This window comes from Eptatretus burgeri, chromosome 2 (assembly GCF_056783735.1).
Source record: "Eptatretus burgeri isolate ZD-2024b chromosome 2, Ebu_testis_v1, whole genome shotgun sequence".
Taxonomy (NCBI): domain Eukaryota; kingdom Metazoa; phylum Chordata; class Myxini; order Myxiniformes; family Myxinidae; genus Eptatretus; species Eptatretus burgeri.
Window position 1 is genome coordinate 24,698,967 of NC_140962.1, and position 15,192 is coordinate 24,714,158.

The 15,192-nt window shown below is 41.9% G+C and overlaps 1 protein-coding gene across 2 annotated transcripts in view; it reads left to right on the top strand.

Moving 5' to 3' along the window:
- The first annotated feature begins 1,176 nt into the window (after positions 1–1,176).
- Positions 1,177–15,192, top strand: part of LOC147031632 (uncharacterized) — a 99,433-nt gene continuing 85,417 nt past the window's right edge. Inside the window, exons 1-4 of one of the 2 annotated variants that reach the window (XM_085866082.1) lie at positions 1,177–1,423; positions 2,558–2,674; positions 8,239–12,117; positions 12,276–12,482. In XM_085866082.1, coding sequence (XP_085722208.1) covers positions 2,572–2,674; positions 8,239–12,117; positions 12,276–12,482 — 4,189 coding nt within the window. In that variant the 5' untranslated portion in view covers positions 1,177–1,423; positions 2,558–2,571. The remainder of the gene's footprint in view (positions 1,424–2,557; positions 2,675–8,238; positions 12,118–12,275; positions 12,483–15,192) is intronic. The other variant, XM_085866073.1, reaches the window with a different exon arrangement.

Genomic DNA, 15,192 nt, shown 5'->3' on the forward strand with positions numbered 1-15,192 from the left:
CATCGGCGACTTCGTCACCGTAGGCATAAAAATAAAAAGATAGATGTCAGGATGGAATTTCCAAAAAACAACTTCAATGTCACGGCCCCAATTATTCCCACCTCCTTTTGAAGTCAGCCGGAAAATGTTTTGGCCCAAGTCTTTCACGAACCGACTGAGTAGATGACCTAACGTTCGACCGAATGTAATTTGGGCAGGTATTTGTAATTTGTTCAGGGTGCTGGCGATAACTCAACTGGTCTTCACAAAATGTACAGTGGCACATTTAAAGTCCACCGAGTAAGACAAGCATCCATCCGAGGAAGACGCACTTCATAATGCAATGTGAAGCACCAATCAAACAATTTATAATCGGGTTGGGAATCGAACCCAGACTAAAGACAGTTCAAAAAGCAAGTGTGCTGCTTCTGCAACCTCCCCAACCTCGGTGGCATAATGGCAACCGTCTGCTGACTGCTGTGAGTCTGGGAGGAATTGGTGGTTGTAATCCCAGTTGAGTTATACCAAAGAATCTTAAAACGGTATGTGCTGCTTCCTTGCTTGGAACTCAATATTTAAAAGGACAGAGCACGGACAAACAACCAGACGTTGGTAATAATAGTGCAGGCTTTGATGGGCCTGATCATGGTCTCTTCCTGCGTTGAATCTCCTTGAAAGGGAACTCGTATTATTGTTTTATCCTCGCGATTGTTGGACAAAATTTGGACGACTCAAAGGGACAAAACTAAGAAAATTGTGCCGGTGAAAGCCATCAACACAATCATGAATGCCACCATATTTTCACACCACAATGTTGAGAGGTCAAGGAATGTTCGAGTCCCGACCTCACGGCACACACATCCTCTGGGTTCAGGGATCTCAGTTGAAATGCTTTGTTGTTAATGTTAATTGTGTGTTCGGCGGAACAACGTGGGATTGAAAAGCCAGAGGCTGGAGACGTTTAAGTGAGATTCCAATGTGTTGGTTTGACGTTAAGGTTGGGGGTTAACAGCACGACATTGACTCTCAGCCCTGAGTCGACGTGGGGTAAACAGAGAGTACGGGGAGGTAAATGAGGGGGGGTTGGTGGGTGGTATCGCACGGTCGTGCATCACAACGACGTGAGCGACGCAAGCCTTAATAGTGACTGTGCTGAGCACAGAGCTGCCTTTGCTATTTCTCCTTCTGCTGCTGCTGCTGCTGCAACTGCCGTGCACGTGCCTGGCTGATTATAACGTCGGTGCGGCGCGTGTCGTGACGTAGTATTGCGGAGTGCGCGGTCCCACCGCAGCCGAAAACGTGCAAACGTCTATTCAACCCCCACCACAACCAACTCACCTCACGCCACCCCCATTCCGCGTTATTGTGCCCTCCGGACAGCGTCCTGGAGCCAGGCTGTTCTTCGCGAGAGCACCCACCGATCCGTCGGACATTCGGACAACCGGTAAGATCATTCGATGTATTCCATACTTTGCAATGATGAAGGAGAGTCCTTGCTCAATGTCCTGTGTCATGCATAGATGTGATTGTCCTCACGACATCTTGAAGGTGATGTTGCAAGATCCAATCTGTTTATGAAATAATAAGTTTCTCATTTGCAAATAAGATATATGTTGTTTTTTTGGGGGTTTTTTTGTATCATCGGGTTTAAATGCGAGACTTGCATTCAGAGATGCAAAGACCTCACCGAAAATTTTCTCTCAAAATTACAGACAAATCGCCTCCCCCTCTCCTCCCGGTGGCGCTTGAAAATATAACCTGAATTGCTGCAGCAATGGAGAGCAGACAGATATCTATATATATATATATATATATATATATATATATATATATATATATATATATATATATATATATATATATATATATGTATGAGTGCTGTTCCCTCTGAGCATTTCAATAAGGCTTTTCCAACCCATTCATTCAATATCTAGTGAGAAACAAAACACTTATCCACCAACAGCATAGAGTGTCTTGTTCCCTCGGTGTTGGAGACCCATCAAGACCGAATTTGCGACTGTTGGGCAGGCACTACCGACATTGCTATTTCCCTGTTGTGCTGCACACCAGCCAGTTTCAACACCCACCAGGGATCACTGTCTGTCTGCAATGCAATGACTCCTGGTGTGGTTCTTTAACGTCATGGACTCGTTAAGCTACCTGTGCCAAACACACGTTACCATTCATTTGCGGAAAAGCAGAAGAATGACTTCTCCCTTCGGAAAAATAAATCAACGTGGCCTTAAACTGCTGATGGAGGTTTGGAACCCCCTGCAAAAGATGTAAGCCTGTTTGATCGAATTTAAAGATCGTATGTTGCTTGCAAGACATTTTTTTGCGAAGTTAACAGAGGTCCATCGTTATTTAGGGAGGTGGAATATTTTGAAAAATTGAGAAAAGGAATGTAAAGTGAAAAGCGAAGGAAGGGAAGATGAAGGAAAAATATTGGAAATTATTTATATGAGCAAAGAGATTATGGCTCCAAAAGAAAGAGTAATTCGCTAAACTACTGTGCAGTATATATGGCAAACACGTGTGGGTAGTTCTTAACATTAAAAAGAACTGATCTTCTCTTTAGGTATTGACAACACAATGACAGATCCAGAAGAACATCATTATGCTACAATGAGTGTGGGAGTTCAAGAAAACAAATCTCTTGCACACCTTCCAGAAAAGCATGAGAAGATCCTTCAAGGTATGTGATTGTGAATAATTATGTCAGTTATCACTATAATAAATAAATAATATATATTATATATTTATATATGATGTTGAGCAAGTAACGGAGCATTTGTTACATCCTTCCAATCATGATTAGAGATGCACCTTCAAAACAAAGGCCTATGATTATAAGAGAAAAGATTGATGCTTTTGATGTATAGGGGCACCCATAGACTGTAGGGTACAAGCAAGTTGATGAACTCAGCATTGCAATGCAATAACTACAATATAATTACCATATTGTACAGTACATGCAAAAAAGTTAACATATTCTACAGTATCGTACTTTCGGACCCCGCTATTCACGAGGGAGACGTTCTTGAAAAATGTGGCCTCGGGTCGTGGAAGAGTGATTACACAGAGCAAATCAGGACACAACATAACAAAGGGAACAGCAGGAGAAAGGGGAGACAAAAACAGCATGGGGAGGGAGAAAGTAGATGGAGACAGGCAAACTAGGGATGCAGCTAACGATGAGGGGTAACCGGGTAAGGAAAAACACAAAGGGTGGACAATATGGATATACAGTATAAGCAAAATTTTGTTTTGACCAGTATGTGATTTTTGTCAATGTCTGAGGAGAGGGAAGAGGCTGCTGTTTGTCTGTCTGTCAGAAGGATGAGAAATGTCACGGCAGAGAATGGAGTCATCGGCAGAGAGTCAGTGAGATTATTGATGAAGATTATGAGTATGCCTGGTGTTGGCCTCATCATTACGGTGGTGGGCTTGGGATCCTAGGATCCTGAGTTCAAATCCCCCTCAGCTGTTGAATCAATACCAGGTGGGGTTGACTCTGCCTGTCATCCTTCCGAAGTTGGCAAAATAAGTGTCAGCTTGCTGGTATCCTGTGTCGGAGCAGCGACCTGTCCAGGATTGTACCCAATAACCAAGGAGACTGCTTAAGCAGCACAAACGCTCTGCACAGAGTATGGTCCCAATGGATGGAGGAATGGATTATGAATAATATGGGCCCTATAACACTGCCTTTGGGTATTACAGCTTTGACAGGGAGAGGAGAAGAAAGGGTTCCATTGAGAGCCACACGTTGACTTTGAGAGCGGCTGAAGTCAGGAATCCAGGAGTGGAGTTGGCCGTGGATTCTATAGGCAGACCGTTTGGAGAGCAGGGCAGGATGCCAGACTGTATCACAAACTCGAGATATGTCCAGAGAGACGGCCCTGATCTCATGTCTGATATTGAGGGCCTCCACAATTATTGAGAGTAGAAGCAGCATGTCCAAGATAGAGTGACCAGGTCTGAATCCGAATTGATGATCTGAGATGAGGCTGTTGGAGAAAAGGAAATATTTTATGTCAACTGTGATCATGGATTTCTTGACCTTGCTGATGATTTTAGTACAATGGTAGGTGAATTGGGCTGTGGTTAAGGGGACCTGTTTTTTTGCACCTTTTTTATGTAATACTGTGATGTTGGCTGATTTCTAATTTCCCAGGTGGATATAGGAGACTAGTCCTGAAGTGTACATAAATAATAATAATAAAAAAGAAAAAACCAACAATAAAAAAGCGAATACGCGAATGTAGAAGCGCGTCACACTTTATGACTCGCGAATAGCGGGGTTCATCTATGCACGTGTGCATGCATCTGAAAATGTATTCATGACTTTGCAGTATGTTTGCATCACTTTGTTATTTAATGTTGCTTTTCATCGTTATGATGTGAAGATTAATAAATTTGAAGATCTGTGTGTAGTATTAAACTGAAAAAAATATATTGAAGCGAAATGTATACAGATATAATACTTTATGTTAATTTGAATTATATTAGGGCAGTGGCAAGTGGATGGTAAAATCGTGTTCAGCAGATTAAATTTTGCGAAATGCCTACATTGAAAAGGAATGCGTGTATTTTGAGCTTGTGACAGAATGATCATTTACCAGTGGAGAAAAGCCAAAACAAAATCCAAAACAAAATCAATAAACCCATCCTGGGTTGTCATCTGCTGATCCAGACAGTATAATATAATTGTCATGTAAATGTCATGCAAAAATAAAATAAGGTAATGTAATAATGTCATGCAAGTTCAGACCTTGTAGTGGGGCAACTTAACATAACAATTGTGCATTTTGTGAGGAAAGCACCAAATTTGGCACACTAGTAGCCTATCATATTATGAACAGATTTGGATATTGGGCCATCTCAAATTCAGCCGCTGATGGCCGTGGCAGCCATTTTCCACTGCCTTCAAAAATTTTGAGATGGCCCAATATCCAAATCTGTTCATAATATGAGAGGCTACCTACTAGTGTGCCAAATTTGGTGCTTTCCTCACAAAATGCACAATTGTTATGCTATATTTAGCTAAGTTGCCCCACTATTGCGTTCAGTCGTTTTTAAATTTGATGGCTAGCTTCCCGGGCACTAGGATTAACTTTGCTTATTTTCATTGCAGGCCCATTTTTCAACAATTAAGTGAGACCATTTACCAATATTGTTGTTCATTACTTAGAGACAAAATCTAGGCTCGTGGAAGAGTGAGGTAACAGGCGAAAAAGGCAATGCACCAACAATGGGGTCTTTTGGCAACAGGTCGATGAAACAAACAAGGAAGTTAAGAAACAGGAAAAGAGAGGAGATAGGAGTGGAAGGGACATCATAGCCTGAAAAGATGGGTTGTAATGGGGGGTGGGCAGGGAAGGGTTTGGTTGATGGGGTAGAAAAGAAAGAAGTGAACACGGAAGGTAGCAGGAAGCCTCGGATGGAGGAATAGGATTGAACTGCTTTTGGAAGATGGTTCCACAAAAGGGAGAAAATAACAAAATTGTCAAGGTGGAGAATAAGGATTAATTTTAGGAGCTTAATAAGAAGGCATGTTATGTGTTCCTCGACCCGTCCAGGATTGTGCTCAATGGTCCAGGAGACTGCTTCGGCAGCACCGACGCTCTGTACAGAGTACAGTGTGACCACTCCTCATTTTCATAAATGCCAAGGTGAGCCAATGAAAAAAAAGCCAAGAATTCACAAGGTTTTGGAAAAGCGATGATAATAGAAAACGTATGCGCCAAGAAAACCTAGAGAAAACCAAGCCGCCAAGGTGAACAACGAATAGCCAAGATCTTGTGAAAAAAGCCAAGGAGTGGTCACACTGACAGAGTATGGTCCCAATGAAATGGATGGATGTGTTCCTGGAGGAGCTGGAGACAGTTGGAGGGCCAAGAGAGCAGAGGGAGCAAGACCGTGGAAGAGGCGGTGAAAAACAGAGACCACCAACCTGCCGGTTATGTGAGAACAACAGGCCTTGCGAGACCGACTCATCATGGGAGATTCTGATAATGATGAGAGCTTTGCAATCCATGGAATACAGGAAAGACAGATACAAGAGAGCACCAGTGCATAGAGCAGAGCAAGACTCTATTGAGTTACAGACAAAGGCCTTGTAGGTTGTGAGTAGTTCTGATTTCAATGAATCATGGATAATGCCCGAGGCAGTCTGCAGCTGGCTTGTTAAGCCAGCTTTGAAAAATGCTCAGCCCAGGAGATGTCATAGCTGATGATGAGAAATTCACAAGACTAAACCTCTTCCAGTGGCTGACCACAGAAATAGACAGGTGAGTTGGTTTGACGATCCCTCCAGAGCGACGACGTCAGATCACTATTAGATTTGCCAGGATTTTAAGAGCTGTTCCATTTATCAGAGCAGCATCAAATCAACTCTAGATCAATAGAGAGTGAATCAGATGCTGCCTGCTTGTTTTTATTGAATCATGGATGAGTTTGCAAAGTTATCTGTAAAACTGAATGATGGGTTTTCCAGAGCATCGGAGAGGTTGTTTATGTATATGAGGAACATTATTGGGCTCAAGATACTACTTTTGGGCACTCCATCCTCCACTGGCAGAGGAGAGTAAAAGATTCTGTTGATTGCAGAATGTTGACTGTGCAAGAGGAGGAAGTCTGAAAGCCAGGAGTGAAGGTGGCCTTGTATAACACAGCAGTGTGTTTGTCAAGTCGAGAACGATGCCAGACTCCATTGCATGCCCAAGTTATGTCTATGGAGACAGTCCTAATCTCTTGTTTAAGATTGAAGGCCTCTGACCATTGTTGGCAGAGAAGTAGCAGCATATAGGATATTGACTGATTGAAACGGAATTCAAACTGACTGATGGTCAGAGATACAGTTGAATTTACTACAGATGAGGATCACAAATTAAGATAGTGCATTACATTTTTTTTTACATGTCATCAGAAAAAGAGGTGAATATGCAGTTATTAGGGAGACGCTACGCCGCGAAGATACATATCTGGTGGTTTCAGAGAAGAATGTGTAGCCATATCTATTACATCAGGCAAGGAGGGGTTGGTGTGGACAATGAACAGTGAGGAATGGAGTTCTTGAAATAGACAGCAACATCACCACTGGGATTGGGTGGGGGACTATTGCAACAGAAGAGAGAATAGCCAAGGAGAGACAGACAAAATGGAGACATCCTGTGAGAGTAAAGTTTCAGTTAAGCATATAATTTCCGTTGCTGTGCAGTAACCCAACAAGAGAGAACAACAATAAGTAACCTTAGAATGAAGACCTCGAATTTTTCATGGACCACAACACTGTACGATAGAGCGGATGAAAAGGAGTTGGGGGGGGAGTTGGAGGGGGTGAAAGTGTAAGTGGGGAGTGTGGAATGTGGAGCGTACAATGTGTGAGTCTGGGGGTGATGGGATGCAGGGTTGGGCAAGGGGATGTGCAGTGGGAGTGAGGGGAAGTGTGGAGATTGCCAGATGATGTGGGCAGTGAGGGAGGTGAAGTGTGGTAGTAGGTAGGCACGCAAGCTCGAGGGGAAGAGGGTGGAAAGGTAGGCTTGTGGGAAAACATATATGAGCAGCAGTAATGGAAGAGTTAATGAGCATGTGACCCATGCCCATTTCACAATCCCAAGCTCATGTAAACGCATATGCACATCACAGATGCAGTGACATCACAGATGTACAACAGAAGGGTGGATAAAAACTTACGAACGTAACTGGATGTGGGCTGTGGGTCATTGGGAAGTATATATGGAGAAGGTTAGGGAAGGAAAAGGATAAGGATAAGGCATAAAGAGGAAAAGGAATGACAGAGCAAATAATGATCAGATAATAACAGGGATAGAGGAAGTAACATAAAAGATAGACCATGAGTCCCATCGGAGTCTGCATGAAGGAACCCAAAACGAGAACCATTTTCACATATATACCAGTTCTGTGATTATGATCCTTTATTTTTATTGCTACATCATTGTCTCAACTTTCTTTGACATTGCTCCAAAGTTTTACAATGGCATGATGACACAATGTAAAAAGCTCTGTCACATGATTATCTCTCAAAGCTTCCTCTTAGCAGAGCTCAGAAGTTGCTATTTTATTCCAAATGGCATCCACTGGATTTTGTCAGTCATCCAATGTTAGATTGGTTTCCTGTAACTATTTGTGTGTGTGTGTGTGTGTGTGTATATATATATATATACACACACACACATCACACACAAGAGTGGATTCTAACCTCGTCTCTTCCTGCCCTTTTTGTGTTTTACAAATCAGAACAAACGGACAGCAAAACTAATGCAGATGCTACCATCTTGGAATCGACAAACTCATCAACAAAAATTTGCCAACAACATGATGATACAAGTTTTCTGCAGGGCGGAGTGCAGGAAGTACAAGATGAGGACGTCGCTGCACGGGAATCGTCCGACCTGCCTTGTGGTAACTTGGATTTGAAGCCCAGCCAATGGCAATCAACCTTAGGTGCCAACATAAAACAGGATGAAAGTGCAAATTTTGATTCAGGTGGTGAAGCAATTGCACACCAAACAATCGAAAGAGATCCTGAAGACAACAAAGCTTCTGAGGCATGGGAGGAGCCGTGCCAGGATTATGATGAAAGCAAGACTGAATGCAAAATAATTATGCAAGATGTTCGAACCACCGTCGAAACATCGCTTGAAAATAGTGATAATGACAACGATCTTTCCCCAAGGAGAAATTTTTCTGAGAACATACATGCTGAATTGTTACCAATGACTCAAACATCCATGGCAAATGTTTCCAAAGATTTCCCAGTTGTGCAAGAACATATCGCAGATGCAAAGGTTGCTGAAAAGGATTCTTCACCATCATCCTTGCAGGATCCCAACGGCGACTGCGATCAGTCAAAGGATCTTTCAAAGCCGAAAGTTATTGGTATTGACTCGGGCATTACTTCGATGAAGGAGGAATCAAACGGGCATTTCTATGAAAAAATGCTCGATAAAGAACGTGTCAGCTCAATAAGTTTGGAAGAAGCAGCAGTTGAGAGAAGCATAAATATTGCAGAACTTGCGTCTGTACCTGACAGTAGTGGTCAGCAGTGCTCGTGGCAAACAGAAGTTTGTGATAGTGAAATTCAGAGAGTGGAGGACAATTTAGAACCACACAAGAAAGATCCTAAACTTATGCAAGAGGTGATTTTAGAGGAAAATATTTTGTGCAAAGGTACCGGTGGAGAGAAGGAAGTCTTCGGTGTGAAAAAAATGGATCCAAATGGTAAGGAAGACACTTCAAACCAAGCTGAAGAAATATGCGCACTTGAACATATGTTGGAGAAAGAAGATAAGTATTCTGATTCTGAATATAAGCAAAGAGAAAGTACACTTACAGATATTCTTTTTTCTGGTTTGGAAGCAAAGAGCAGCATCCCAAATGACACAATCAATGCAAAACGAGAGCATGACAAATTTGAAGAATCTGGCATGTCTATTCAAGAGGAATTCACCCTGCAGGTGTGCAGGAGGAGTTCAGTGGAAGAAAATTTTGTTCAAAAGCTCTCTCCTGCGACATCCAAAGAAGCACTTGAAGATAGCAGATACCTGCTCACAAAATCCAGCGGCCTTTCTCAGGACAGCACCGAGGTCTCTGCAGTGGAAACACAACACGATGACCATGAGACCACAAAAACAAAAGAGGAAGCATTTAGTCGTGATACTTACGGTGAAGGATTTCATGATGAACTTAGCATCGAGGCCAAAGTTGATGGTAATTTGGATTTTCGTTATGCAGAGGGACCTGTCGACTTTCAAGGGAAAGACCAAGCCAAACAAACTATGTTATCAATCTCAGATCAAAAAAGTCCTCTTCAGCAGAAAACAAGGCAAGAAGGAGATGATGAAAAATCAATTGAATCCACCTTGCTTGAACATCAGCCATTGACCAAAGAAACGGCAATCAAAGGAACTTTCCCAAGCAGGCCAATGGAGGCACAAGGAGAATGTGAGTACTTGTCAGTGTCTCGTGAGGCTGCCTGCAGCTTGTCACATGATGTGCCAGAGATATTAGAACTTAGCCCCAAGGCACACAAATCCATTTCAGCAAAACACAGACCTCCTGACAATGAAGCTGGAGAAGTGCATGATGATGATATGATGAAATGTGCTCATGAAAACATGATTAAAATATCTGCTGAATCTCAAGAATGCTCCCAGGAAGAAGCTAAAATCAGACAGCAACCAGCTGACGAATTGGTGGAGAGACAAATTAATAATAATAATAATAAACCGGGAAGCATAATTCCAGTTCCACCAGCAGTGAGTGACATAAAACAGGAAGATGAAGAACAAGGAGAAGAAAAACAAGAAGAAGGGGAAGACAAAAAAGAAGAATTCATGGAGGAGGAAGTGGAGTGTGATGTGGAAAAAAAGGAAGCACATAATGCTATTAAAACGCCAAACAAGGAGGAAGACTTTAAGAATATAATACCAGTAACTGACAAGAAGTTGAATTATGACTGTCAAAATCCAGTATATTTCCAGGAAAAGACATCTGGAGCATCTCAAGAGGAAAACGTGAAATTTTCTAAGCTTCCAATAGAGACTACAGAATACCTTAAGATGCAAGAGTGCAAAGGAACTGACCCACAATGCACTCCAGCTTTATCTTCAATCAAACTGAATTATGTCCCAGTATATGGAAGAACAGTCACACAGGAGCAGGAAGAATCATCAGCAGCAGCAGCAGCAGTGGATGTCAAACCTGAGAAAGATTGTTTTCCTCTCGAGGAAAAACAAGACGGCACTGTTTCTGGAGAACATTCAGTCATGGAAGGTGATGAACCAACACAACCTGTTCCCTCCATGTCATCAAGTGTAAAGAATGTGACAGATAACGATCATTGCCTGGAATGGAAATCAATGGAAACAACCTCAGGAGAAAATATTACTCGTACTGATGAAAAGAAGATCAAGAAGGACACTTGTTTGGGGACAGATCTTCTCAACTTTGGGAAGACAAAAGAAGCACTCTTGTCTGAAAATTTATCAACATCTAAATCTTCTATATGCAAAGAACAGGAAACGCATTGTGCTGTTGAGCAAATGAAGAGTGAAAACCTTGCAGTGAATGCGAAACAGGCAGGAGTAGAAGAGCCCAATTATGTCTTTCGGGAAATAAAACCATACAATGCAAAAGAAATAGTACTCGGCAGTATTTCTCCAGAACCAAAAGACCAAGCAGAGGAGATGGTTGACATTCTCGACAATGCAGTGAAACTGTATGAAAGAGTCTCAGATTCCCAAAACAAGGACGTACAGTCAGTTGCTGCAGATAGTGACCAACTCTGGTGCAAAAAAGACCGGGAGAAAGAGCAAGATCACCATTTACAATTAGACAAGAAAGCAAAACCAAATAAGGACATACCACACATGAAGCAGATGATCGGTGCATCAATTTTGCCCACGGATTTGTACATTGAAGAACATTCCTTTGAAGACGCTGCTGTGGAAATTGACCAGGGCATCAAAGTTTGTGCAGAGTCTTCAGAATCAGACGCAATGTATAACGATTCACAAAATGGAGATATATCTGGAGAAGAGCTAGAAGCGAGAGATATCCAAGAGGATCTTGACCAACAAGCCGTAGGAACAACAGAGCTGGAGGAAAGAGCTATCCAAGAGGATCTTGACCAAGAAGCTATCAGTACAACAGAGCTGGAGGAAAGAGATATCCAAGAGGATCTTGACCAAGAAGCTGTAGGTACAACAGAGCTGGAGGAAAGAGATATCCAAGAGGATCTTGACCAAGAAGCTGTAGGTACAACAGAACTGGAGGAAAGAGATGTCCAAGAGAATCTTGGCCAACAAGCTGTAGGTACAACAGAAGTGGTGGAATCGGTCATAATGATAGAGGAGGATATAATTACTGTCATACAGACAACCACAGTAGAGATGGATGAACTCACTGGAAACGAGGCTGATGTCAGCATGTGCGACATCCTAGATATTCCAACAGACAGTGTCGAGGGACTAGGAGATGATGACATAACATCTGCACAAATAGCAGTTGAGGACATCACAGAGTCAGACCAACTGATGTTTGAGCCAAGTGAAGACACGAGTTCAACTCCAGACTTGACCTCCACCGATGTATCGCATTCTGGACTTGGGTCAGGTCTGTACCTGAACGCAAATACTTATTCTAAACATAAGCCGACACAACTTCATAATTTAATCCTTTTTTATTTTTTTAATCACTATTTTTGGTAAAATTGAGCATATGTGTACATCTCTTTTTATGCCACATCTCCCGTCATGTGAATGCATGAGCAGCAGGCCCTCCAATGCGAGAGTCGAGATTCGCGTATGAGACTGAAGTGGTGCGAGTTCCATCTGACCACTGGGAGCCGACTGCAGTAGTTTCACGGGAACCCAAGAAGGCCGTAAAAATCCTAGAGGAACCATGCACCATTACGGACATCAACGAAGGAAGAGCAGAAGAAAGTGGCATGGTCACCAAGCATCAGAGAAGAAGAAACGGTATTTTTATGTTTTTGGCACATTCACTCGTTTAAAAACAAGGATTTTAAAGAAGCATTCTGGTTACAACAATATAAATTCATGAAACTTGGCGTGTATATATATATATATATATATATATATATATATATATATATATATATATATATATATATATATATATATATATATATATATATATATATATATATATGTAAAAATACCCTGCGCAGACAGTAACCATCTCCAATTTTGAAAATTCCTCCAAGAAAAAAGTTATGACGTCAAAATATCTCCGCTAATGGAAATCGCCTTAAAAATTATCTCCGAAACTAGGCAAACTTTTTGAATTCTGTTTGTGGGAATCGAACGGAGCATTAGTAGAGATGAATTACCGCACATATGATACATCACTATGACGTCATATCAATTTTTATGACATCATTCCTATTTTTTTGACATTTTTGTTTCACAACCCAGAGTTTTCATCGGATCTTCGTGAAACTTGCCATGTATATGCAGAAAGCCCACGCACAGGCAGCAACCATCTCCGATTTTGGAAATTCTTCCGAGAAAAAAAAGTTGACGTCATAATATCGCTGCTAATGGAAATCGCATATACCATTATCTCCGAAACTAGGCAAGCTGTTTGAATTTTGTTTGCAGGAATCAAGCCAGGCATTAGCACAGATATAATTTATCGCAAACCTGATACATCACAATGACGTCAAATTCGTGTTTTATGACGTCATCATTAAGAGGACGAGGATCTTAGCTCATTTGAGCTTGTTCGCTAGTAAAGGGGATTAAGTGAGCCTTTACTCATGAATGATGTATTCCATTGCCCGTCTGATTTTTCTATCCATCAGATTATATGGGAACTGTACATGGATTGCTTATATTATAACTTATGGGTCTCATTTGTGATTTGTCCAGGCCATGGCTTCATGCGTGACATGAGATATTTCTTGACGTGTGACATGACCCTTATGAATCAATATTGTGACCTTTATTCGATGCATAACCCCATTCCGAAAGGTCACCATCATTGTTTAATACTTGCCTGGGGGAAATTCGGATAAAATTGGATGTACTTACACATGGGAGTTGTATAGGCTAAGGGTCGCTGGTCCATACACTTACATAAAATTAAAATTATTATAACCAGTTATCCAGTTCTGACAAGTTGTGTCCAACTTCGGGTGACATTCATGATCAGATTTCTCAAAATAACCCGATCCTGCACTGCTTTCCGAAGCTCTGGCAGAGACAGTTTGGTTGTAGCCTTTACCCCATCCACCCAGCATATACAAGGTCGTCCTCTATCTCTTCTCTTCTGGCCAAATTCCATGGTTGACTTCCCCAGACTTTCTTTTTCTGCATGTGTGATGTGTCCAACCAAAGTATGACGTTTCTGTTTTAGCATCAGTGCTCCAAATGTACATGACGGTCTAATTTCTTCAAGCACTAATGTGTTTGGTTGTTCTTGCAATCCATATAATTTTTTAAAAATTCGTCTTCAACACCAGATTTCAAAACTGTCAACCACCTTCTTTTCTTTCTTTTTCGATCTCCATGACTCACGTCCATGTATTTCAACTGGAAATGCCAGATTATTCACCAGCCTCTTCTTCCTTTGTGTCGTCACATCTCAATTGTCTTTCCAGATTTTTGTCAACCCTGGCATTGCTGTTCTCCCGAACGCGAATTGTCTATTAATTTATCCTCTCCAATATACACTCATTTCAATATTAGAACAGAGGAAGGTTAAAATTTACACATGATCGTCTCCCACTTCTTAACACATCGATCTTCTCAGATGACATTATTTGTCTTTAAATAAAGACCAACTTTTTCACATTCCTTCTTTACTGTCTGCAGCAGTTTCATCGACTACTCATCACTTTCTGTGAACAGAATGGTATCATCAGCATACCTTAGGTTGTTGATATGTACAACTTCCTACACTCCCATCTCCAGCCTCCATGCCATCAAAGTTACTTCTTATCAAAATGATTAGAACCATAAATTGATCACTCAATTCCATCCAATGGTAATGACATAATAATAATATTAACACGAGGGGCTGGAAGGATGGCCGAGAGGTCACCCTCACATCTAAGCCTGGGTTTGAATCTTGGCCCAGCTATAAACTCATTCCAGTGCATCACAGGGATAGTGATTCATCAGTGTGTGTGTGTGTGTGTGTGTGTGTGTGTGTGTGTGTGTGTGTGTGTGTGTGTGTGTGTGTGTGTGTGTGTGTGTGTGTGTGTGTGTGTGTGTGTGTGTGTGTGTGTGCCATCCCTCCAATGGACATTAAACTGTGTGTCCCATATGCTGGCATTAGTCTGTGGACCTTAAAGACCCCAGGATTGCTGTTCGTGATAAGTAGGTGAGCTATCGCCAGCACCACGGCCAAAGTCCAAATTCCTGCCCTAACATTAGACCGAAGTCAGACCTGGCCAGCCTGTTGGTGAAAGATTTGGTTCCAAGCTTCCCCTGGCCAATCCCACAAAAACAAGGGATTAATTGTGGCCATTAACACACCATTGGCCGCGTGGTGTGCTCATGCACATACACATGACATCCCCTCTCCCACCTCCCTGACCACTTCCATCGGGAGCGGGTGTTTGTAGTCATTTTAAAAGTTGATCTTAAACTTACCCTGTGCATTTACCAGCCCTATGTATGATCTTCCCATCACTGTTAAGAAGCAACCAAGCCAGATACG